We start from the raw sequence: 23,183 nt of genomic DNA, 5'->3' as shown, positions 1-23,183 counted from the left end.
TTTCATCTATCTTATCTTCCAACCACTCACCAAACTTTAATAATGTGGTCAAGTGCCCGTGACTTTCATCTATCTTAGCTTCCAACCACTCACCAAACTTTAATAATTTGGTCAAGTTCCCGTGACTTTCATCTATCTTATCCTCCAACCACTCACCGAACTTTAATAATGATGTCAAATGCCCGTGACTTTCGTCAATCTTATCCTCCAACCACTCACCATGCTTTTATAATGCTTTCCTCCAACCACTCAATTTTTTGGTTCCATTTTCCTATAAATAAGAACTCATTTCTTCCATTTATGTATCAATAAAATAAATTTCAACTTACTAAAACAATCTCAATGAATCCATCAGAATTTGATTTTGATATCGAAGCTTACAAAAGACAGTCTGAAATTGAAGAGAGGTATATCCTAAACCACTTTAGAGAGCGTCGACAAAAAATAGAGCAAGATTATCCATCTAGTAACAAGAGAAGATACTTCAAGAGAGATCATGCAGCTGCAAATCAAAGGCTGATTGACGACTACTTTTCCAATCAACATACATATGATGATGCAATGTTTCGTCGACGATTCCAGATGCGAAAACATGTTTTTCTCCGGGTTGTTTTGGATCTATCAAGCAGTGACGACTACTTCACCCAGCGATTTGACGCAGCTAATAAAGAAGGTATATCTCCATTAGCAAAATGTACCACGACCATGCGAATGTTAGCATATGGTGTTGCAGCCGACGTGGTGGATGAATACATCAAAATTGGAGGTACTACAGCTTTGGAGTGCTTGTGTAGATTCTGTAAGGGAATCATATAATTGTATGAGTAAGTGTATCTGCAAAGAATTTTGCATGTTAGTGAAAAACGAGAGTTTCCGGGGATGATTGAGAGTATTGATTGTATGCACTGGAATGGAAAAATTGTCTTACAGCGTGGAAAGGACAATTTACTCACGGAGATAAGGGAACCACCACTGTTATTCTTGAAGCAGTTGCATCCCATGATCTATGGATCTGGCATGCTTTTTTTGGATGTACCGGCACATTAAACGATATAAACGTTCTAGATCGTTTACCAGTGTTCGATGATGTTGAACAAGAAAATACTCCAAGATTGAACTTCTTCGTGAACCAATGTCCGTATAATATGGCGTATTATCTAGCTGGCAGTATCTATCCTTCTTGTCCTACTTTCATCAAATCGATTAGGCTTCCTCAAAGTGAACCGAACAAGTTATTTGCACAAGTTCAAAGAGGGTTGCCGGAAGGACATCGAACGTGCATTTCGAGTGTTGCAGTCTCGATGTAAAATCATTCATGAACCAGCTCGCATGTGGGACATTTCCGATTTGGCTATTATAATGAGGTCATGTATCATATTGCATAACATGATTGTTGAAGATGAACGAGATACATATGCTCAACACTGGACTGACTATGATCAATCTGAGGCAAGTGGATCTAATGCACCACAACCATTCTCGACTGAAGTGCTACCTGCATTTGCAAATCATGTACGTGCTAGATCGGAATTGCGTGATTCCAATGTGCATCATGAATTGCAAGTAGATTTAGTCAAACACATATGGGAAAAGTTTGGAATGTTTCATGGTTGAAGAGATTTTTAAGTTTGTCGATTGAGTTTATTGCACTAATTAAACTGCTTATTAATGTATTGTATTATATTTTATTTTCTTGTAATTTTATTGATTTTAATAAAGTTTTTATTTATTTTTCCCCTTAAATATTTTATTTTATATTAAATTTAAAAATTAAAAAAATTATTTAAAACATTTGTTTGATTCTAAAATATTTTAATTTGATTTTATTGAATTATTGTTAATATATATTACAAAACATATGAAAAACAAAATTAGTGAAAACAAATTGTAGGGTAGAGTGTGTAAATAAAATTCAACAAACCATTGTAAGTGGGTGGGTGTTGAATTATTAGATATAAGAGAGAGAAGATGATGTGGAAGTGAGAGAAGATGATGTGGAGGATGTTGAAAGTGTAAACCAATGTTGATAGCCTAAGAAGCGTACGATACGGGGTGGGACCCAAGTTCTTTCACTTCCTTTTATGGTTATAAAAAAATGTTTCTTGGCTAACAAATCCTTTGTTCAATTAAATTTTTCAAAATCATTTTCTCGAACAAGCGAAAGATTCTTCATAGTTATAAATGAATGAATCAATTTAATCTCAGCTAACAAATTGTTTCATAAAAAAAGATCATTTTAAAAATAAAGGGTGTAACTGGTGACAACTAGAAGGAATGTATGGAATATGAATTATAATTTCTGGAATTTAATGGAATGGAATCAGCATTCCACTTATTCTAAAACGTTTTTGATTTGGAATGATTTTTCAAATGATAGTTAATTTTTTTTCTGGAATGGTATGAAATGTTATGGAATGAAATGGAATACACATTCCATTTTTTAATTGTAACTGGTGAAATTTTTTTGGAATGCACATGAATGAAGCATTCAGGAAATTTTTATTCCAAAAAAATACATTCCAGTTGCAGCCAAAATTTGAATGATAGCAATCGTATACTGGCTACCAGATCGGTATATTTGATGAGAAAACAATAAGACAAAGGCTAAGTTATAATCGTTGTTGAAGAAATTTGGATGACAACCATGGAGAAAGTTGCAGGAACCTTAAAGCCTTTTTAGGATGAAGACGGTTTAGTTACAATTGTGCTATTAATAGAAAGAAAATACTATATATATATTTTTCATTGGTCGGAGAAAAATTAAGCTTGGATCTTAGACAGTTGGACCTCGTTTTTAATCTAAAAATCTAATAATTTGTTGCAATTTGTATCTCAATGGGCTTTTTAAATTGCTACTATATTTTAATAGATTTTGATTAAGATTTATTGCCTAATTGATGTTTAATAAGATAAGATTAATCTATATTTTTTTCAAACAAAATAATTTCTATAATTTGGTACTTATTTTTATAAAACCTAATATAAGTTTAGTAATATAATGTGAGCAATAAGAGTTGATATAGGTTATAATTATGTAACTATTAAAAAAATATACTATGTTGCAAGCTATATCAATAAAATTTATAAATAATTTTTGGAATACATATGGTACAAGTGTATAGTTAGTTATGCAATTTGAAATATTTAATATAGTTAACAAAGAATATATTAAATTTAATCAGTATTAAATACAAATATAAAATTTAAATTCTTTGAAATAATAAAGAAAATTAAAATTTAAATATACCCGCCCTTTATTGAAACAAAACATTTAATTAATGACTTTTTCATCCGGCTCGTGAAACATATTTTTGCCGTCCAAATCTAAATTAAAAAGGGAAAAGAAAAGAAAAAAACATATCTTTGCCACACTCTGCTTGCGAGGTCTCTTCTGGGTCAGTCACAGAAAGAAGCGTAAGTCTTTTTCTTTGCTCCATTTGATTTGATTCTCTTCTTCGCACTCTTTCTCGTTGCTCGGAACGATTCGGTTGAGATCGATTTGGTCACTGACAAAAGACAAGTAAACTGTTGAAATCTGACTTTCGTGATTTTTTTTAAAATGTAGGGTTTTTGGATTACATTATTGTTTCTAGGGGATTTTGGATTCTCGTTTAGCTAAAAGATTAGATGATTAATGAATGGCCTTCTCTTGATTATTTGGTCTGATTGTTGTAGAACTTCATCTTACAGGAGGATAGTTATGAGTTCCCCTGCGGGTGTTACTGTCATCTGGGACTACCAATATTATTGGATCCCCCATGGCTACGATCTTTGGAGTCTCAAAACGAGCATTGAAACTGCCCTCAAACGATGCAATCCTGATTTCTTTATTGAAGGGAAACTGATTGCGGTTGGAACCGCCACCGGAGACAAACATGAAGCCATTACCATGCTCCCTGATGAGATCGAACTCTCACCCATGCCAGATTATCATACTCGAGGACCAGACCGTGACTTGGCTGGTTAAAAATCTTTCTCACCCTCCACTTTCTTTATTTGATACCTAATTGAGTTGTTTTTTTTTTATTTATCTAAAGCCGATTATTAGTAACTGTTTTTTTTCTTTTGTCAGATCAAGCTGCCACTTTTTTGGTCATGGAGATCACCATGAAAGCGCTTGCCAACAGGGCCAACATATTGGTCATTTCTGGAAACTATGATGTGATGGGTGCGATTAAAGAATGGAGAAGGGATATCTTTATGATGTTAGCCCTACCTGAAAGCTCCTCACCAAGCGTCTACCCCATTGCCAACGTGACTTGGCTTTGGTCTTCCGATGATCCTGAGAGAGCTGCTGCTTCTATGGTTAATGGAGGTGGTCCGATGATCCCTCCTGTACAGTGTACACCCCCGTATTACAGGTATTGTGATCTAATAGATTTTTGTAGTTGTAATTGTATCTCCTAACAGAACTTCCAACCTTTTTTTTTTTTTTTTTTGCAGGATGAGCTAGTTATCAACATGGTGGTAGATATAACATGATGAACTCTTAGTAATATCATCTGGTTTAGTTTCAGACTCTCTTACCCTTGCGCTGTTTTAGTTTCAGATTCTCTTTAGCTGCTTTGTTGTTTTGGAACATCTATGTAAGATCATCTAACTAATACGACTTTAGAGTAATATTGTAGTATTTGTGACAAAAAAAAAAAGAGAGAGTAATATTGTAGTACTCCTTTTTAAGCTTTCGTCTTTCTTTTCTGTGTGTGTGTTAAGCAGTGAGGAGATGATGCGGTTTTGTCTGATTTGCAGCAACCCTTTGTTCTTCATCTTTGGGATGATGCGTCAAATTCGTTTAGTAATCTCTCGCACAACTGCGCCAACCCATAAACAATAAGCTGTTTTAGGTCATGATTGTAGAAACATAGACGTGCCATATAACTTATACAAGAAGACTGTATTATTACCTGTTTATATAGAGATGAATCGCCATGTGATTTTCTTAGTTCAATCATATTCAGCGATGGGATCATCTTGAATACCTCCGCCGTTAGTGATAACCCGCCTTGCCCTTTTCGAGTACTCTCTTCTCGGATTGCTTTTAACTGAAGCAACATCAGTTCTCACCACTTAAATTACTTGCAAGTAGCAGATAAGACAAAGAGAGCAAGAAGAGAGCAAAAGAGTCTCCCTCTCACCATTGTGTGTTTCTTCTGTACGCAGAAACCCATCTCCATGAGGATTGTTTTTATTTTCTCCATAACATCAGTGGCTAACCTATTTGACATGAACCTTATCTGCCTCTCTGATACAGTCTGAGTCAAAGTAATACACATCTTTGTTGTGAGCAAAGAACAATCTTGAAACAGAGTAAATGAAGACAAGAATGTATTGTTTACCTCTGTCTCAAACAAACCGGAGAGGTCAAGAAACGGTGACATTGCGATCAGCTGAAAGGCGTTGATGATGGTTGGTGAATCATGGCTCTTCTCTTCTTCTGATACCTTTATCATAAATAACAAAAAAGGCAAGATTTTGAGAAAGGCAATGCACATAGATCCAAGTGCATGGGAACGCCAACATGATGAGACGCAACAGATTCTTACATCTTCTTCATCATCTTCATTATCACAACTGGAAGGAGAGTACTCGTGTTTGAACCAATCATTAGCCATAATACTTGCGACTGTCATCCTTGTGACTGGATTTGGATCGAGCATTCTTTTGATCATGGTTTTAGCACCAGGTGATAACCATCTAGGTACTGGAGGGTCGCCTTTGAATATCTGAAAAAGGCAAATATCTTTGAGTTATGTTTCTTTCAAAACATAATCTTAACTATCCAAAACAAAAGCAGCACCTTCCGGCAGAGAACGGCAAGGTTTGTATCATCAAAAGGGAGACAACCAGTAAGAATAACATACAAGATTATTCCACATGACCATATATCTGATGCTGCACCATCATAGCCCTTGTTAGCTAGAACCTCAGGCGCGACGTAGTTAGGACTACCACAGGTTGTATGTAGCAATCCATCTTCCTAACATGTCAAACCCAATAAAATGTTTGAACATGAATCTCTTTGCTGCTGATGTATAGATAGGTTTCGGATATTACCCTAAAATGCTGAGACACAGCACTAAGGCCAAAATCAGTGATCTTAATGTGCCCATTTGCATCAAGAAGAACATTCTCTAGCTTCAAAACAGAAACCTTAGTATCACAACATGTGTGTGAGTGGATATTACATACAATTTTTTTGTAAACGCAGACCTTGAGATCTCTGTGGAAAATGCCCTTGTTATGACAATAGCTTATTCCATCAATCAACTGCTGAAACATTTTTCTTCCTTCAGTTTCCGAAAGCTTTCCTTTGGACACCTAAGAATGATCATTGCATGTTCTTAGAAACCAACCTTTGGTTAACCAACAAAAATTGTCACTGTAGCAGTACATGAATCTTACAATTCTGTCAAATAAGTCTCCTCCAGTGACACATTCAAGGACCATGTAGATCTTGGTTTTGCTAGCCAAGACCTGAAAGTGGTGGACACAATAAATAATTGGCACACGTCAATGATATTAAAATCTGTTTAAGGATTATTAAAAATGACATCCATTCGGTATATTCGGTACTACCAAATCCAAACTATTTTTTCTATTTCGGTTCGGTTTTACCGGATTGAACACCCTTAATTTAAACCAACTTGATCAAAACGACTTTTAATAACTTCTTCACAAATGCTGACCACAAAAAAAGATGCTTCTTCACAAGCAAACATAGTTTTAATGTATTTTTCCTCAAAACTTTTCAATTAGTGACAAAAAACAAAAAAGGAAGGCCGCAAATATTTGGTTGGTACATCCATGTATTTGTATGGTTTATACAAAATCTGGAACCCATTTAATATAAAGTTTGTGTCGAACTTTGATCTCCTTAAACTATGGTCAGAATTTTTCAACATCCTAAAGTACACTTTTCACATTCTACATTATTTTATTTTTCTTCTCTATAATAATTTAACAACCATCTAATTTCTTTTACCTACAATTTTTTTATTTAATAAAATTCAACACCCTATCCCACTATCTTTATTTCATATTTTGATCTTCTTTTAATTGTTAACAACATACTAAAATACATTTTAAATATTAAATATCTTAAAATTAGAAATTATATAATATTTTATATTTTAAAAATAAATAATATAATTTGAAAATAACTTAAAATAATATTTTTGACTATAATTAATTTTATAAAAAAATACATAGCTTTAAATAATTTTAGTTTATTTTGTATTTCTATTCTTAAATATTTTTATATAATACAAAACTAACATTGTTTAAAAAATTGTGAAACTTTAAATAAACGATGCAAACACACAAAAACAACAAATAAAAATAGACAACTTAATTAGTACAATGGACTCAAGTCACTCAACTCACAATTAAATAAATTAAAATCAATAAGAATTAAGTATTTTTAAAAATGTTTAAATAATAATTTAAAATGTTTAAATTTTAAATAAGAGTTCATTGGTATGATTATTGGAAAATTATTTTGAGAAAAAGATTTTTTTTCTATATCCAAATCAAATGAAACAAATTTCTATTTATAGAGTATACAAATTTTATAAATTTTGATATAAAAAGCTTAAAATAATAAATTAATTTTTTATAAATAATTAATGTTAAATAATTAGGGTGGAATAAGAAAATCAACATTTTCAAACATCCGGTACAAAATAGATACCTAATTGTTTGGGACCCATTTATTTTGGTTTCAACATGTTGAATGTCATATCATTGTTTAATTTTTTTCTAACACCCTTGTTGTAGAGATTAAACAATTAAATCAAAGATTCAACGTGGTAATTGCACAGTCTTAATGCAGTTCATAAAACAATGTTTACTTCAAGTCTTTTCCATAAAATTATGCAATGTTTACTTCAAGTCTTTTCCATAAAATTATGCAATAACTACCTCCTGTAATGTTTGGAACTTTTTGGTTTTATTAACTAAGACTAATAGTTGATGTTTTAGAAGATATTTGTTGTTTCAAAATAGATGAAGTTTTGATATATTTATATTATTTTTAACTTTACTGAAAACTGTGTAACCAATTAGATTTTGTAGTTATTTTTTTAATTGTTTGAACGATTTTTAAATTATATTTGTAAAATTACTTTTTTGAGAAAAATAAATTTCTTAATATTTGTGCAATGAGTCAAAACATCAAGTATTGTGAAACATAAGGAGTACTAAAATGAGGCAGTGGTGAATATGATTTGCCATTATCATTATTCAAATCGTCAATTTTTTTTGGGACCGACCTCATAATAGAATTTGCCAGGTCATCAAATCCATCGTGAGCCAGCTAATGATCAAGACTCGAGCTAGGACGACAAAAATATTTAAATGTAAGAAAAAGGATTATACGTTAAGCTTGGGTATTTAGCGACGTGATAGGAGAGGTTAACTATAATTAAAAATGTCAAAATGACTAAGATACAATTCTGCGCAATCAAACAAAAACAAAAAGTTTCACAGATTGAATCCTCGTCAAAAGTATTCTAGCCAAAAAAGTGAAATAGAAAAAACCTTACACTGGGTTGACAAAATAAAAAGAAAAACCTTACGCTGTAATGAGAATGTTACTGGTCATATCTTGGATAACGAAAAATTCAATCACAAGTACCAAAGAATCTCCATAAGCTATTGAAACATTTACCTCATGCAATCTGACAATGTTTGGATGCTTCAAAACTTTGAGTGTGCGTATCTCTCTCTTAATCTGTAAGTTCTCAGAATCAAAACTGTGTAAGAATTCCAATCCATCTTTAAGCCATTCAAAAAAAAAAAGATGATTCAAAATGCAAAAACCTGAAAAGGGACATTGAGGCGACTGGTACGAGACTTGTCGATGATTTTGACGGCAAACGATTGGCCAGAAACAATATCCGTAGCGAGTTTGACTTTTGCAGAGTTCCCTTCACCAAGCGTTCTCCCAAGCTCGTATTTCCCAACACGCATTCCTTCCGTCACCATCCAAAGTTCCAAACACACAGCAAAAATCCTTTGAAATGATTGAAGAGAGAAGAAGATAAGAAGTGGGAGCTGAGTTATGGAGAAAACAACACGCGACTTCTCTTTTACTTCCTTCTTCTATCTGCTTGGAAAAAGAATGTATCTGTGAGTAACAGAAAAAATAATATATTTTTGTAAACTATTTATGTTGTTGTCCTTTTATCTATATATATATTAAAACTACTCCGTGAGTTTTCTATTTCTAGAAAACATGATTAAAAACATATTAGTTATTATTATCATGATTGACTTTAGATTTTTACCTTAATTTATTTCCTTCAAATCTCATTCAATCATAAACTTAATTATTAAACCATCCTTTGGTCACAATCAATGTTTTTAAACCCGAGCCGGACATTGAACCGGACGACTTACCAGATCACTGGGTCACTGGATCGACCGCGGATGAACCGCAGGTTTTTTTTTTTGACAGTTTTTTTTATAATAAATTAATTTGATTAATAATAATATATTAGCAATAAAAATAAATATATAAAAACTAAAGTTTAATATTTTCTAAATATGTTTTTAAAAATAAAATAATAGTTTGGATATGTATATATTTTATGTTTAAAAAGTATTTAGAAAATACTTAACTTTAGTTTTTATATTTGTATTTTCATTTGACATGCAAACTATCAAAAAATAGTTTAGACTATTTAATATTTTATGTAAAAAACAAAGTAAGAGTTATGACATCTTAAAAAATCAAGATATAAAATTCATAAATATTTAAATGTCTAATGAATAATAAAATAAACTTCAAATTCAAAATAAACAAAAAGTAAAAGATCATTGTAATAAATTGTCAATAACGAAAATAAACTACACAAAATCACATCAACTAATTTTGGTTCTTTCTACCATCGTTCATTTCATTTTCTTTAGGTGGCATAATGAAATCTTCATCAAAATCTAAAAATCACAAATATAAAACTGAAAAAGAAAAACCTAACTCTTTTTTTTTGTCAGCACCGAACTTCTTAATTGGAAAGTTAGAATATAAAACATAAACTAAAAACTTTTAAAAAAAAGTACAAGTTATTTATTGGTTCAACCGATGGTTCAACCGGTGTCTGGTTCTATGTTTTTGCGGGTTTTTACGGGTTTTTGTGGGTTTCTAAATATTGGATTTCTAAATATTAGATTTTTCACAAAATCCAAACCGGATTTTTTTTGGATCACCGGGTTTACCGGTTTAACCGCAGGTCTGGGTCGGGTTTCAAAACACTGGTCACAATGCAATCTGTAATAATGTTCTGTTAACAATTTTATTTTCAGTACATTTTCTGTAAATTATTACGATTCAAAATCCCTCGGGGATAATATCGTATTATTATTCTATACTATATCATTTTATAAATGATTATTCGTCATATTTTTATGATAATACAATATGTATGAACCAGACTGTGAAGATCTACAGCGATTTGATCTTCTTCTCCAACGTAACCTCGAACCAACACGTGATATGTTGACCCGGTGTTCACCGCACCACACCGTTAACTAGGTGTGGCCACTATAGCTCACCGGAGCTGGGATCGAACCAGTAAATACTAACCGCTCACAAGCGAGCTCCGTTACAGACTCGATCACGATCTCTCTCACTCTAACCGCTGCGACTGATACAATCCTAATCAGTTCACATCACCTAACAAACCCAAAGCTCGTTAGCTCTTATACTACGAGCTAACTCACTCATCACACACACGTACGGTTTACTAAGAGAGAGAGATCGGTTCAATTGGACTTACAAGACTTAACCGGATCAACTATAATCCTATCTAACCAATCAACCTAAAACCTTCCGAGTCATGTAGAGTATCTCTATCTTGTCTACAACCTTCAAATCTCCACCTTAGACAAGATACCTTCATACATACCTGATGAAGATCTTTGATGAAGTCACCACATTCCTCTTTACCGAGACATTCTTCTTATACGTCTTTTACCAGACGATCCTTGTAACCTTTACCGGTCACAAGCACTCCTCCTTCTGAACTTAGTTCTTGGAGACTCGAAGCAACCTCAGTGCTTCGCGGAATTTGAATACTGGTAACACCTTCGTGAAGATATATGCAGGATTGTACTCTGTTGCTATCTTCAAGACTTGTACTTCACCCGCAGCTATGAGATCACGAATGAAATGATACTTTGTCGCAACGTGCTTCGTTTTCTCGTGATATACAGCATTCTTTGATAATTCTATGGCACTTTGTGAATCACAGAAAATCTCTACAGAATCTTGCGGAAAACCAAGCTCTTCTGCAAAACGCTTCAGCCACACACCTTCTTTCACAGCATCAGACAGAGCAATGTACTCTGCTTCCGTAGTTGACAGAGCCACTACCTTCTGAAGTGATGACCTCCAGCTTATGGGATTGCCTCCTGCTGTAAAGACCATCCCAGACGTTGACCTTCGTTGATCTAGATCGCCATTATAATCTGAGTCTGTGTAGCCTTTAATAACGAACTCTCCTTTCTTCTTGTAACTCAGTCTAGTATCAACTGTTCCTTTTATATATCGAAGAACCCATTTGACTGCTTGCCAGTGATCCTTCAATGGCTTCGACATGAATCTACTAATTAGACCAACTGCGTATGCAAGGTCCAACCTCGTTCCCACCATAGCGTACGTAACACTACCCACTGCGCTTTGATATGGAATCTTGCTCATGTACTCAGCCTGATCCTTTAGTTCCTTCTCTGTTCCAGACTTAAGCTTAAAATGAGCTCCAATAGCTGTCGTGACTTGTTTTGCTTGATCCATATCAAAATTTGACAGTACCTTCCATAAGTAACTTTCTTGAGAGACCCACAACTCATCTGTCTCTCTGTTTCTGTGTATCTCCATCCCTAGTATTTTCTTCGCATCTCCTAGGTCCTTCATCTCAAATTCAGAACTCAAAACTTTCTTCAGTCGATCCACTTGAACCTTATCAGCTGAAGCAATCAAAATGTCGTCCACGTAGAGAAGCATATACACATAAACTCCCAAACTGTTCTTCTTGAAGTATACACACTGATCATACTCAGTTCTTGTATAACCTTGAGCCCTGACAAAATCATCAAATCTCCTATTCCACTGCCGAGGTGACTGTTTCAAACCGTACAAGGACCTCTTCAAGAGACACTTTCTGAGGATTCTTCTTGTCTACAAAGCCCTCCGGTTGATCCATGTATATTGTTTCATCAAGTAACCCGTGGAGGAAAGCCGTCTTGACATCCATCTGCTGAAGCTCCATGTTGAAATGTACTACTGCAGACAAGATGTATTTTATTGACACATGCTTGACAACTGGCGCGAAGATCTCTTGAAAATCCACGCCTTCTCGCTGCGAGTAACCTTTCGCAACTAGACGTCCTTTGTGCCTTGGTGGCTCAACTCCTATAATCCCTGGTTTCCTCTTAAACACCCATTTACAACCAATTGTTTTCTGACCTTCTGGTTTATCAACTAGGACCCATGTTCCGTTCTTCTTCAATGAAGACATCTCATCACCTGCGGCTTCCTTCCAAAGATCACTATCAGGATCTTCCATTGCTTCTCTCCAAGAAGATGGTTTTGTCATCCCGTCCTCAGGCAAATCACATATATAACATGCATAAATGTCTTCACCATCAGCTGCGTCACACTCATAATCTTCAAGTCTCTTAGGAGGCCGTGCTTGTCTCCTTGTTCTATCCTTTGCTAGCTGATACTCCTCGAGATTTTCTCCACCTTCAGGTTCTTTCACTGCTTCTTCTGTTGAGTCTTCTAGTTCCAAGCTTACCAAGTTTGGAACTTCACTCCTCGAGTTATTTTGAGATGTAGACTCACGCTTGTCTACTTTGTATACTATCTCCTCCCTGAAGACTACATCTCTTGATATAATAACTTTCATCTCTTCAGGAATCCATACCTTGAAACCTTTAACTCCTTCGGGGTAACCTGTAAAATAGCCCCTCTTTGCTCTTGGATTTAACTTGCCATCACTCGTGTGAACAAATACTAGACAGCCAAATCTTCTCAAACCGTTGAAACTCGGAGTAACTGTAGTCCATCTTTCTTCTGGTATCTCAAAGTTAATGGCAGATGATGGTGACCGATTAATGAGATAAACAGCTGTTGCAGCAGCCTCTGCCCAAAACTTCACTTCAAACCCGCTCTCACTGAGCATGCTACGAACTTTGTTCATGATCGTCCTGTTGAGCCTCTCTGCTACCCCGTTCTGTTGAGGTGTGTATGTGCATGTTCTGTGCCTCACTATACCTTCCTCTTTACAGAACGTGTTAAACTGAATATTGCAGAATTCAAGACCATTATCGGTCCTCAACTTCTTGATCTTCCTTTCGCTCTGTGTTTCCACCATTTTCTTCCACGCAACAAAATACTCAAAAACTTCATCTTTGCGTCTAAGGAAATAGATCCATACTTTCCTCGTGTAGTCATCAGTAAAGGTGAGGAAGTAGTGTGACTCGCTTAGACTTGGTGGAACATTCGGTGAGCCCCAAAGATCTGAATGAATGTAATCAAGTTTCTCTTTTGTAGTATGAAGTGCAGAACTGAAACTCACTTTATGAGTTTTTCCAATAACGCAGTCTTCGCAGAAGCTCATCTCTGTCTTCTTTAGATCTCCAAAACAACCCTTCTTGATCAACACTTCTATACCCCTTTGTCCAAGATGACCCATGCGACTGTGCCACAGTTGAATATCTGAGACCTGACCGTCCTTCTGTTCTGAAGCATTACCAGACTCTCCAATGCTGAAACCTGTTTCCCTGGCTTTAGCTTGTAGGATGTACAGAGACTGTCTCCTTGCTCCTTTCATAAACACTGTGCACCCTTTGATTACTTTGAGGATCCCGTTAGCAGCCTTGAACTCACAACCTTTCTCTTCAAGACTTCCCATGGAGATTAAATTTCTCGCAATGCCAGGCAGATATCTAACATCGTGTAATACAAATGTAGTTTGGTCTGGATTCTCAAATCTGATGGACCCTATGCCCTTCACTTCTGTGATCGTATTATTAGCCATACGGACTCTTCCCCCAGATGCAGGCTTCATGTCAATGAACAGATCAGCTCTCGGCGTCATATGAAATGTGCAGCCAGTATCAAGGATCCACTCATCTTTGTCTGACTCAACAGAATTTGCTTCAGAAACCAGCAACCCAACAAGATCCTTTGCGTCATCCTTGGCCAGTGACGACTCTCCTCTGTCTGAACCTTGACGTTGATTCTTGTTCTTATCAAGCCATTTGTAACATTGCTTCTTGAAGTGCCCTTCTTTACCACAAATCCAGCAGACACGCTTGTCACCTCTTGACTTGGATCTTGACCCGTTCTTTCCTTTACTCGCATATGAGTTGGAGTTTCTAGTCTCTGCTCTGCCCCGAACGTAGTTTCCTTCACCTGCTGTCCTTGAACTGGAAGAATCTTTATACTCCATTTCTTTAGACTTAGCTGCACTTGCTATCTCATCTACCTTAATAGCCTCTCTACTGTACTTGAGAGTCTCTTTCAGTGAGTCATATCTGTTTGGCAAAGCATTGAGTAGCAAAATGGCCTGTACCTCTTCTGGAATCTCTATGTTGAGATTATTGAGATCTGCTATGAGCTTCAAGAAGTCGTCAACGTTCTGATCAATTGTTCTACTTTCTTGCATTCTGAAGGAATAAACCTTGAGCTGAGCATGAACTCTTTTAGGCAAGGTCTTTGCCATGTAGAGTTTATCCAGAAGTTCCCATGTCTCAGCCGCGGAAGTGCATTTGTCTAGCTTTCGCAAAACATGATCTCCGACGCTCATAAAGATCAGATTCATCGCCTTCTCGTCGCGTTCCTTCCTTGCGATCTCATCTTGAATCTTCTTATCCTTTGAGTCTTCGTCGTCTTCAACATCCTTATCGTCTTTTACTTTCAGCGAATCTTCTTTGACTTGTGGAGTGAGAACATCCTTTAAGCCTTGCACGCTGAGATTTGCGAGCATCCTTTTCTTCCAGATCCCAAAGTCTCTGGTACCGTCGAACATCGACATCTTGACTTTGATCTTGTGAGTCGTCATCTTGAAATCGATTGATTGCGGATCTTGATTGAGACTCCTCTCTCGCCGTATCTTGAAACCTGGGCTCTGATACCAATTTGTGAAGATCTACAGCGATTTGATCTTCTTCTCCGACGTAACCTCGAACCAACACGTGATATGTTGACCGGTGTTCACCGCACCACACCGTTAACTAGGTGTGGCCGCTATAGCTCACCGGAGCTGGGATCGAACCAGCAAATACTAACCGCTCACAAGCGAGCTCCGTTACAGACTCGATCGCGATCTCTCTCACTCTAACCGCTGCGACTGATACAATCCTAATCAGTTCACATCACCTAACAAACCCAAAGCTCGTTAGCTCTTATACTACGAGCTAACTCACTCATCACACACACGTACGATTTACTAAGAGAGAGAGAGATCGGTTCAATTGGACTTACAAGACTTAACCGGATCAACTATAATCCTATCTAACCGATCAACCTAAAACCTTCCGAGTCATGTAGAGTATCTCTATCTTGTCTACAACCTTCACAGACAAGCAAAGGCTCACTGAGACCATTATTCTACTAATTTTTAGTATGACCAACCAATTTTTATTCATCAAAGATAAAGTTTTCTATAATATGAAAAATTAGTGGCGGCATTAATTATTTGTTTTTAGAAGTATTTAGAATTCAAAGGAGGAATTGATTTCTGAAACTTGGCTCACACGTGTCTTTGTGCTTTGCGAATGTTCGGTCAGGACCGTTGTTTCAGGTACTCGTGTTACGCCGCCAGTTGTCCTTTATAGTTTCTGGCTTCTTTTTGTTTATCTTGATTCGATTTCATGTTTGGATTCATATACATACATATGCATCTCTTTCCGACCAAATATTATTATAAACCCAAAACTTGATTCAATGCAAGGTTCTTTGTGGTGACTAGGTCTGGACAAAAAAAAACTAGAACCAAAGACCCAAACCAAATATCTAAAACTTTAATATAGTCGAACTCGGTTCTTATATATTTATATTTAAAATAACCGAACCGAATTAAAACCCAAATGAGAACCGGATATATAAAAATATTAATTATATATACATATAACATAACCAAATATATATATAATTTAAGATTTTATTAAAAGTACTCAAAAATATTTGAAAACAATTATCAAAAATATCTCAATTACCCTAGATTATTAGAAAGTATAGTTGTAATATCCTAGTTTGTGGTATATGTGGAAAGAATTAAGAGAATTGATTTGGCTACCTACATTTAGTATACTTAGTTTTTTCGTCACACATCTGTTTAGAACTCCAGGGTTAAGTGTGCTTGAGCTTGAGTACTCGAATGCTAAATGACCTATCGGAAGTGATTCGCGATACCGTGTGAGTGAGACCAAAGCACTGGGAAACGTCATGTGGTGATTACATGGTCAGTAAACAAGAATTTCAAGCTTTGAAAAAATTAACACCCCCAATCAGATGAGTGGGGCCCACCGGACGAGAGAGCGGGCGTGGGTGACCCATTAGCCGTGGGTGGTCGGGGTATTACATGTGGTATCAGAGCCGAATCCATACGAGTGTGGAGTCAGTGAGGGCTCATACAGTCATGGGTAACGATCTTGGGCGCAACGAGGGCGTTGCGTTCTTTGAGCAGACGTGAATTGTAACATTCTGGTTTGTGATATATGTGGAAAGATTTAAGAGAATTGATTTGGCTACCTATGTTACCAAAGTGCACTTACATTTTCCGTCACACATCTGTTTAGAACTTCAGGGTTAGGCGTGCTTGAGCTGGAGTAGTGGAAGGATTGGTGACCTATCGGGAAGTGATTCGCAATACCGTGCGAGTGAGTCAATGCATGAGGAAATGTCATGTGGTGATTGGAGGGTCAGTAATCAAGACTTTCAAGCCTTGGAAAATAAACCACTGTACATCAGACGGGATGGAACCCACGGGACGAGAAAGCGGGCATGGATGGTTGGGGCGTTACAATAGTATTTGGATATTTTATCTGAAATATCCAACATAATCCAAATTATTTGACATTTTATTTGGATTAATTATTTGATATAATTTATCCAATATATCTGAATTACCCAAAATAACTGAACCATAACCAAAAAACTTTCGGGTATTTTAACCAAACCCGAAACTAATTGGTCATCTAGTAAATAGATCATCTAATCCCCTATCCAAACTACCCAATACTGATACCCAAAATATCCAAACCTACTAGTGACGGATATGATAATTTGATGGAAAATACTCCAGTAGGAGAAGCTAGCTCTGGAAGGTGTCTTTACAGATAAATTACTTAAAGAAAGAAGTTCCAATAATGAAAAACTAACGAAAATTATCTGTCATATATGATCTGATGTAAAAAAAAACTAAGATTACAAGAAAACAATCCATTCCCAAGCATTTTTTTTTGTCAGAAATCCATCAGGAAAGACTCCTAATAAAAAAAGTGTTGTCGAGTCAATTACAAAGAGAAAAGATTTCATCGAGAATTTATCAAAAATAAGTCAGATTTTTTAGAAAAGTTTCTGACTAACTATTTCTGAAAGAAAATATTCGTCAAAAATTAGTAGGGAAATTTTGGAAGAAATTACGACAAACAGTTCCTGAATGAATTAATTTATTGGGAATTTTTCAGGAATTTTGAAAAATAAAACAAAATAAATAAAATAAAATAAAATATTTATATTTTTAAAATTAAATAAAATAGTAATTTTTAATAAAATAAACCATAAATAATTTATAAAAAAGTGTGATAAAATATTATAGTATAATCCTTTTCAATTATAATATAATCAAAATCTATCAAATTATACAAACAAATCCAAAAATATTTATAACGGACATGATCCGTCGGAAATTCCACTTTCACGTGGTAACCAAAAAAATGGATGTTTACTTTCAAAAACGTTTTTGTGTTCCAGATGTATTCTCGAGGGATTGTGGTTACACCTATATCCGATTATCATCACAAACTATCAAAAACACCTAGAAACAATTTTAAGAAAATTATCGACAAATTCCGTTAATAGTTTGTATAAGTAAACATAATGTTACTTTGAAATTTATGATTCAATTGAATTACCTTAAAGTGATATTATTTTTAAAACCTATTGAGTGTTTCTACGTCCGAACTTATTTTCACACTTATCATATGACTCGGTAATAATACATATTGAATCTGTTAACACCTAAACTGCTATATTTTGAAAACCCTGAGTTGGTATCCATCGAGAATCCGTTGGAAATTCTTAAAGGATTCTCAAAAGAAGTCATTTTTGTGGCTTCTATTACGAATCCCTCACGGAAGCCAATTATTTTTTGTCTTCGTCAAAAATCTTTCGAAAATTCTCAACGACTTTCCATGTATGCTAAACCTTATACCTCAGTAATTTTTGTTGAAAATATTTAGAAATATATTCAATGAATAAGTTCCATAGAAAAAAATTTCCAATGCATATAAAATAGAATTTTAAAATTTTATTAAAAATAAAAAAATTAATGAAAAAATATAATTGTAATTAATACAAAATACATAAATATTTCATGAAATAAATAATATTTAAAGTTCGAAATTATAAACGAAAACATAAGAATCAAAATCATCAAACTGGATGCAAAAAAGTCATCAAACTTGCTGACAAAAAGTTATCATTCTTGCAGTGCTTAAGAAAATACCAGAGTTTTATTGTGGATATAGGATGCCAGGATCGTCTAATAGTATGTGCAAGTGAAGCTTATGAATATTTGTTTTTGAACAAAAAGAATCTGAATATAAAAGTAAAAGTAAGAAGAAAAAATCCTTGAAACAGAACCTCTCTCTCTAAAATCCTCTCAAGAGAAAAATCCTAATTCCGGATTTTGCTTGGGCGGCCGGCGGATTCTTTGCCGTCTCTGGTCTGCCTCCTTCTTGTGGTTTTCTTCTTCCTCGCCTCTCCTCTCTCTCGCTATCCTCTTGTTTGCTTTCATGGTGTTATGGGCTTCGCGTTACAGCAGTTTCAGTTATGGCGTCTTATTGCTTGGGAGCTCCGGAGAAGCGTGGCGTTGGAGGTGTGGAGTGGTTTCTTTCGTTAAGCGTGGTGGTGATGGTATTGATCTGGGTATGATCTGGATTTCGGAAGGGATTCTTCACTTTCCTCTATCTCCTCTGCTTCTCCTCCTCAGCGTGGATGAGTCGGATCGCTTCTCCGGAGGAGAATAGTTAATTTCCTTAAGTGTTAGGACACATAAAATAGAAGTCACTTACAAAGAATTGTACAAGAGAAGATGCAATTTCTGGAAAATACATTTCGTCGGATCTATCTAGGCAGAAAAAAATTCGCTAAGAGGACCGATGAATTTCAGAAAGTTGTTTTCCCGGCGAATTCATGACAAAACAAGTGGTTGAAAAATTCCAACAGGAACCCATCGAAAAAATTCACAACAAGTCCTAATGAACCTTATACCTCAGGAATTTTTGTTGAAAATATTTAGAAATATATTCAATGAATAAGTTCCATAGAAAAAAATTTTCAATGCATATAAAATAGAATTTTAAAATTTTATTAAAAATAAAAAATTAATGAAAAATATAATTGTAATTAATAAAAAAATACATAAATATTTCATGAAATATTTCAGATCAATTGGTGACAGCTTGTCCTGTGGGAATGCTGTTAAAGGGTGAGGTCCTGGGTTCGAGGCCCACCAACAACCTAATTATGGAGTTAGTGAGAACTCATAATGGAGGGGTTGGGGTTGGTGCGCTGCAGAGCTGTGAGTCTGGGGCCCAAAGGGCGGGTAGTTCCCACTGGGCGGGTTGTCACAATATATGTATGTTGTGCTTGTGCATATAGATATTCCAATGTGGAGCATAATATGCAGGATGTGTATCAATAATTATGAATATTAGTATATCATTTTAGTTGATAGCCGGTACAAAGAAATCATCAATAATGGCTTACTCTTAGTCAACATTTGTTGGCTCCACCAACCCCGGTAAACTTCTATAAATATCATCTTCATTGTGGAATCTCATCCCAAAAGTAAGAGAAAACAAGAGACGAAGAAAGTGAGCAAGAGAGAAGAAATAAAAAGATTTCTTGTGAAATGTTTTCTTCAAGGGGAGGAATCCAACCTCTATTTATACAGATCCTGACACCGCCTCTAAGATAGAAAGAAAGCTTTGAATACACATTGTGATGGAGCCAATAAATGGGATTTATGAGGAAGACATTTAATCACACTGTTTCAGGTCACCGAAAAGCCGCCGGAGATGAGAAGAGACAAAGTCTGTTTAGTCGATGCAGAGTATTAGGGTTAGAGTGTTCTCTTTCAAGTCGAGCCCAGACTATTACCAATAGACCAATTACCGTATCAAATGAAGCCCAAAGAACAAATGTTTAATGAATCGCTGCGTTTTGGCTTCATGGGACACGTGTCAGCATGTCGTGAAACAACTTTACAAGCTGTCATCCCATGTGGCTTCATGTGAAGGATTCAAACCCTCTTTTATATATATATATATATAATGTAATTTTAAAGTCTATTTGTAATCGCTGTGAGTTGAGAGTGTTGTAAAAAAAAAAGAATTTATGATAAGAGATCTGTACAAAGTCTGGAGATGTAGGTAACATTGACAGACTATGTTAACAAAAATTGTGTGTTTATTCACTCTCATAAATCTTGTTTCCCGCAAATTTGACATGTATTTTCTAATAACTGGTATCAAAGTTTGAGTTATGGTGATCGGTAAATTTTTCTTTTGCAGGATTACTGTTCACGCTAATAGTAAACTCATGAATAGTGAACTTTTTTAGGTAACATCGATGTGCTTACAGAGGTATTCTAATACACGGTGGTTCCATGACTTTGACGGTACATATTATGCATTTTACAGAATTCAAATTGAAAATTATATGTACGGAAAAAATATTCATCAACCACTGAACAAGAATCATGAGAAAACGAATCAGGATGGGTGGGATCTTCTTGACAAACAAATTCTTGGTGTTAGAAGGTTAACACTATCGAAGAAAAAACAACGGAAAGGCTCATGAAATTTTTTTTAATATGTAAAGGATTACTCATAAAGAAACTCTTCCAACTGAAGATGGAAAAATGTAGCCTTGTTTCCGCACATGTGAATTAGTTCAACATGATTGTCAAACAATTATCATCCGTTGAAATTGGTTTTGATGATGAAGTGTGAGCATCGTAAAAAAACCTGGGTTAATCATACCTTTAGATATGCTCGTTGGTTTTGTTATAAAGATCCGTTGTTTGTTGAGTTGAGTACATCTGTACATGTCAATATGTCATGTCACACACGCCACATATTATATTATACTACTAATGTTACATGGACATAAGAATATAAATATGATTTAGTACTCAAAGATATTATGGCTTCGAATGGTGATTGCGATTTGAGCAGTACAGGATAAGTGGTTTAATTGCAGTGCGGTTTTAATAGTTATAAAAATGTATAGATATATAGTATATATAGAGATTTTTGTTACTGTTAACCGCGGGGCGGAGCGGAGCGGGACGATGATCACCATCCGAAGCCTATATATCGAGTCTTTCTCAGTCACACTCTATCGAATATTTGTTGAGTGTGGGGCTCAGTTTGAAAAGCATTTACGTATCTTTTTATCAACGCCAAATTTATGAGGCCTCAAAGAGCTAGCTTTCTTTTTTAAGTAATTTGAAGATCCGACGGCCGAGGGAGTGAATATTACTGTTGGACGAAAAGAGATTAAAAATCTAACGTTTAAGATAGGGATGGACATATTAACTCGGATCCGAAAGTCTGAACTGGAATCTATCTCAAAATTACTCGATCTAGAACCGAACCAAAAATTTATAAATATTTTTTGGATTTAAAACATTTTTACCCGAAAGGAACCGAGCCGAATAGACCCGGATTCGAAAAGAACCAATCCGAATAAACTAGACCTGATAAAAACTGGTTTGTATCCGACTTAAAAATATATATATCCAAAACTATAATTTTGTGTGTGTTCTATTTTATATGTATTATTTCACGATTTAGTTAAAATATCTTTTGTTAATAATAGTTGTTATTATTTCGTAATATTTTTGAAGTAATATGAAGTTTTAAAATGCAAAATTTAGAGTTTAAAAATATTATATTTTAGTTATTAATAGCTTCATTTAAGTTATTTTGTAAAATTTTAGATATATCATATATATGATAAATATCGACTAAATGTGATAGAGATGAGTATGTCATGTCCTTTTTAGATTCTAAATACTCGAACTCGATCCGGACCCGAAATGGATCCGAAATATTAAGGGTATTTTATGGGTATTTAATTATAGATCTGAACCGATCCGGACCTGAGAAGCACCGATCCGAACCGAAAAATTTTAAGTATCTATTAGATCTAAATGTTTATGATCCGAAGGACCTGGATCTAAAAAAAACCGGCTTGAAACCAATCCGAAGACTCCAAAACGCATGCCTAATTTAAGAAGACGTTTGATGGGAAAAAAAAAAGAAACGTTTGATGAAATAACGCAAAGAGTGAAAGGTGGCGTGTATCACCCCCATTTTATGGTTTACTGGTTACAATCCCAATAGACCTAACTCAATCTGTAATTACGTTATTTTAATGACTTTATATAGTTAGATGAATACAGTAGATATTTAATGATTTATTATACAGTAAATAAATTTTGATACGAATATGTTAAGTCATAATCTGTATTCAGTTTAATGATTCCATCCAATTACATATAGTTAGATATATCTGAAATATTAAACACGTAAGTTATAAATATCAAAATAAAACAAACCGTAAATGATTTATAAATCCAGATAATGATGACTTCACATATTAGTTTGTCTTTGGTTTAGATTTGCTTTTTGTGTTGGATCCGTGTAAAGGAGGTGTTTGTAATGTTAACCTTTGTGATATATGAAACTTCAGATGACAAAAAAAAAAAAAAAGATGACTTCACATATTCGTATCAAGTTGCCCAAAATACAATAGTCACAATTTTATTATGACGTGGAAATGTTTAAATAAGAATCTCCACGTGGCAGTTGACATGTACTCTTGTCTCGCTTCTGGTCCGTCGATTGCCACAAAAGATTAAATCAACGGCTGATATTCA

General features: G+C 35.0%; 2 protein-coding genes and 1 pseudogene across 9 annotated transcripts; 2 read left to right on the top strand and 1 right to left on the bottom strand.

Annotated features, from left to right (window-relative positions):
- The first annotated feature begins 705 nt into the window (after window positions 1-705).
- LOC103833248 lies at window positions 706-4,672 on the top strand (annotated as a pseudogene).
- On the top strand, window positions 3,701-4,453 carry LOC103833027. Its single transcript, XM_033277533.1, has 3 exons — window positions 3,701-3,962; window positions 4,073-4,361; window positions 4,444-4,453. Exons 1-3 carry the CDS (start codon window positions 3,701-3,703, stop codon window positions 4,451-4,453), a joined length of 561 nt encoding a protein of 186 aa, XP_033133424.1.
- LOC103833028 (CBL-interacting serine/threonine-protein kinase 17) lies at window positions 4,422-23,093 on the bottom strand. Of its 8 annotated transcripts, XM_009109130.3 has the most exons (12): window positions 20,003-23,093; window positions 8,821-9,106; window positions 8,669-8,731; window positions 6,403-6,474; window positions 6,211-6,318; window positions 6,055-6,135; window positions 5,798-5,977; window positions 5,544-5,723; window positions 5,337-5,441; window positions 5,136-5,252; window positions 4,905-5,042; window positions 4,422-4,811 (listed from the first exon to the last, which is right to left on the bottom strand). In XM_009109130.3, the coding sequence occupies exons 2-12, from the start codon at window positions 8,983-8,985 to the stop codon at window positions 4,764-4,766; spliced, it is 1,257 nt and encodes a 418-aa protein (XP_009107378.2). In that variant the 5' UTR covers window positions 8,986-9,106; window positions 20,003-23,093; the 3' UTR covers window positions 4,422-4,763. The 8 variants fall into 8 exon arrangements, with proteins under 8 accessions (XP_009107378.2, XP_033132761.1, XP_033132760.1 ...); XM_033276870.1 differs by having other exon boundaries at window positions 6,055-6,318; XM_033276869.1 differs by having other exon boundaries at window positions 5,337-5,723.
- Between the last annotated feature and the right edge of the window lie 90 nt (window positions 23,094-23,183).

The sequence above is a fragment of the Brassica rapa genome, chromosome A08, assembly GCF_000309985.2.
Source record: "Brassica rapa cultivar Chiifu-401-42 chromosome A08, CAAS_Brap_v3.01, whole genome shotgun sequence".
Classification (NCBI taxonomy): domain Eukaryota; kingdom Viridiplantae; phylum Streptophyta; class Magnoliopsida; order Brassicales; family Brassicaceae; genus Brassica; species Brassica rapa.
This window is presented reverse-complemented; position numbering and strand designations above follow the sequence as displayed.

What these genes read in the sequence shown, in the direction of transcription:
- LOC103833028 (XM_033276864.1), bottom strand. Translation starts at nt 8,985, where the DNA reads ATGGTGACGGAAGGAATGCGTGTTGGGAAATACGAGCTTGGGAGAACG. An exon ending in GCCTCAATGTCCCTTTTCAG is followed by an intron (nt 8,732 to 8,820) that starts GTTTTTGCATTT and finishes GAGAACTTACAG; the next exon opens with ATTAAGAGAGAGATACGCAC. An exon ending in CTGTGTCTCAGCATTTTAGG is followed by an intron (nt 5,978 to 6,054) that starts GTAATATCCGAA and finishes TTGACATGTTAG; the next exon opens with GAAGATGGATTGCTACATAC.
- LOC103833027 (XM_033277533.1), top strand. Translation starts at nt 3,701, where the DNA reads ATGAGTTCCCCTGCGGGTGTTACTGTCATCTGGGACTACCAATATTAT. An exon ending in ACCAGACCGTGACTTGGCTG is followed by an intron (nt 3,963 to 4,072) that starts GTTAAAAATCTT and finishes TTCTTTTGTCAG; the next exon opens with ATCAAGCTGCCACTTTTTTG.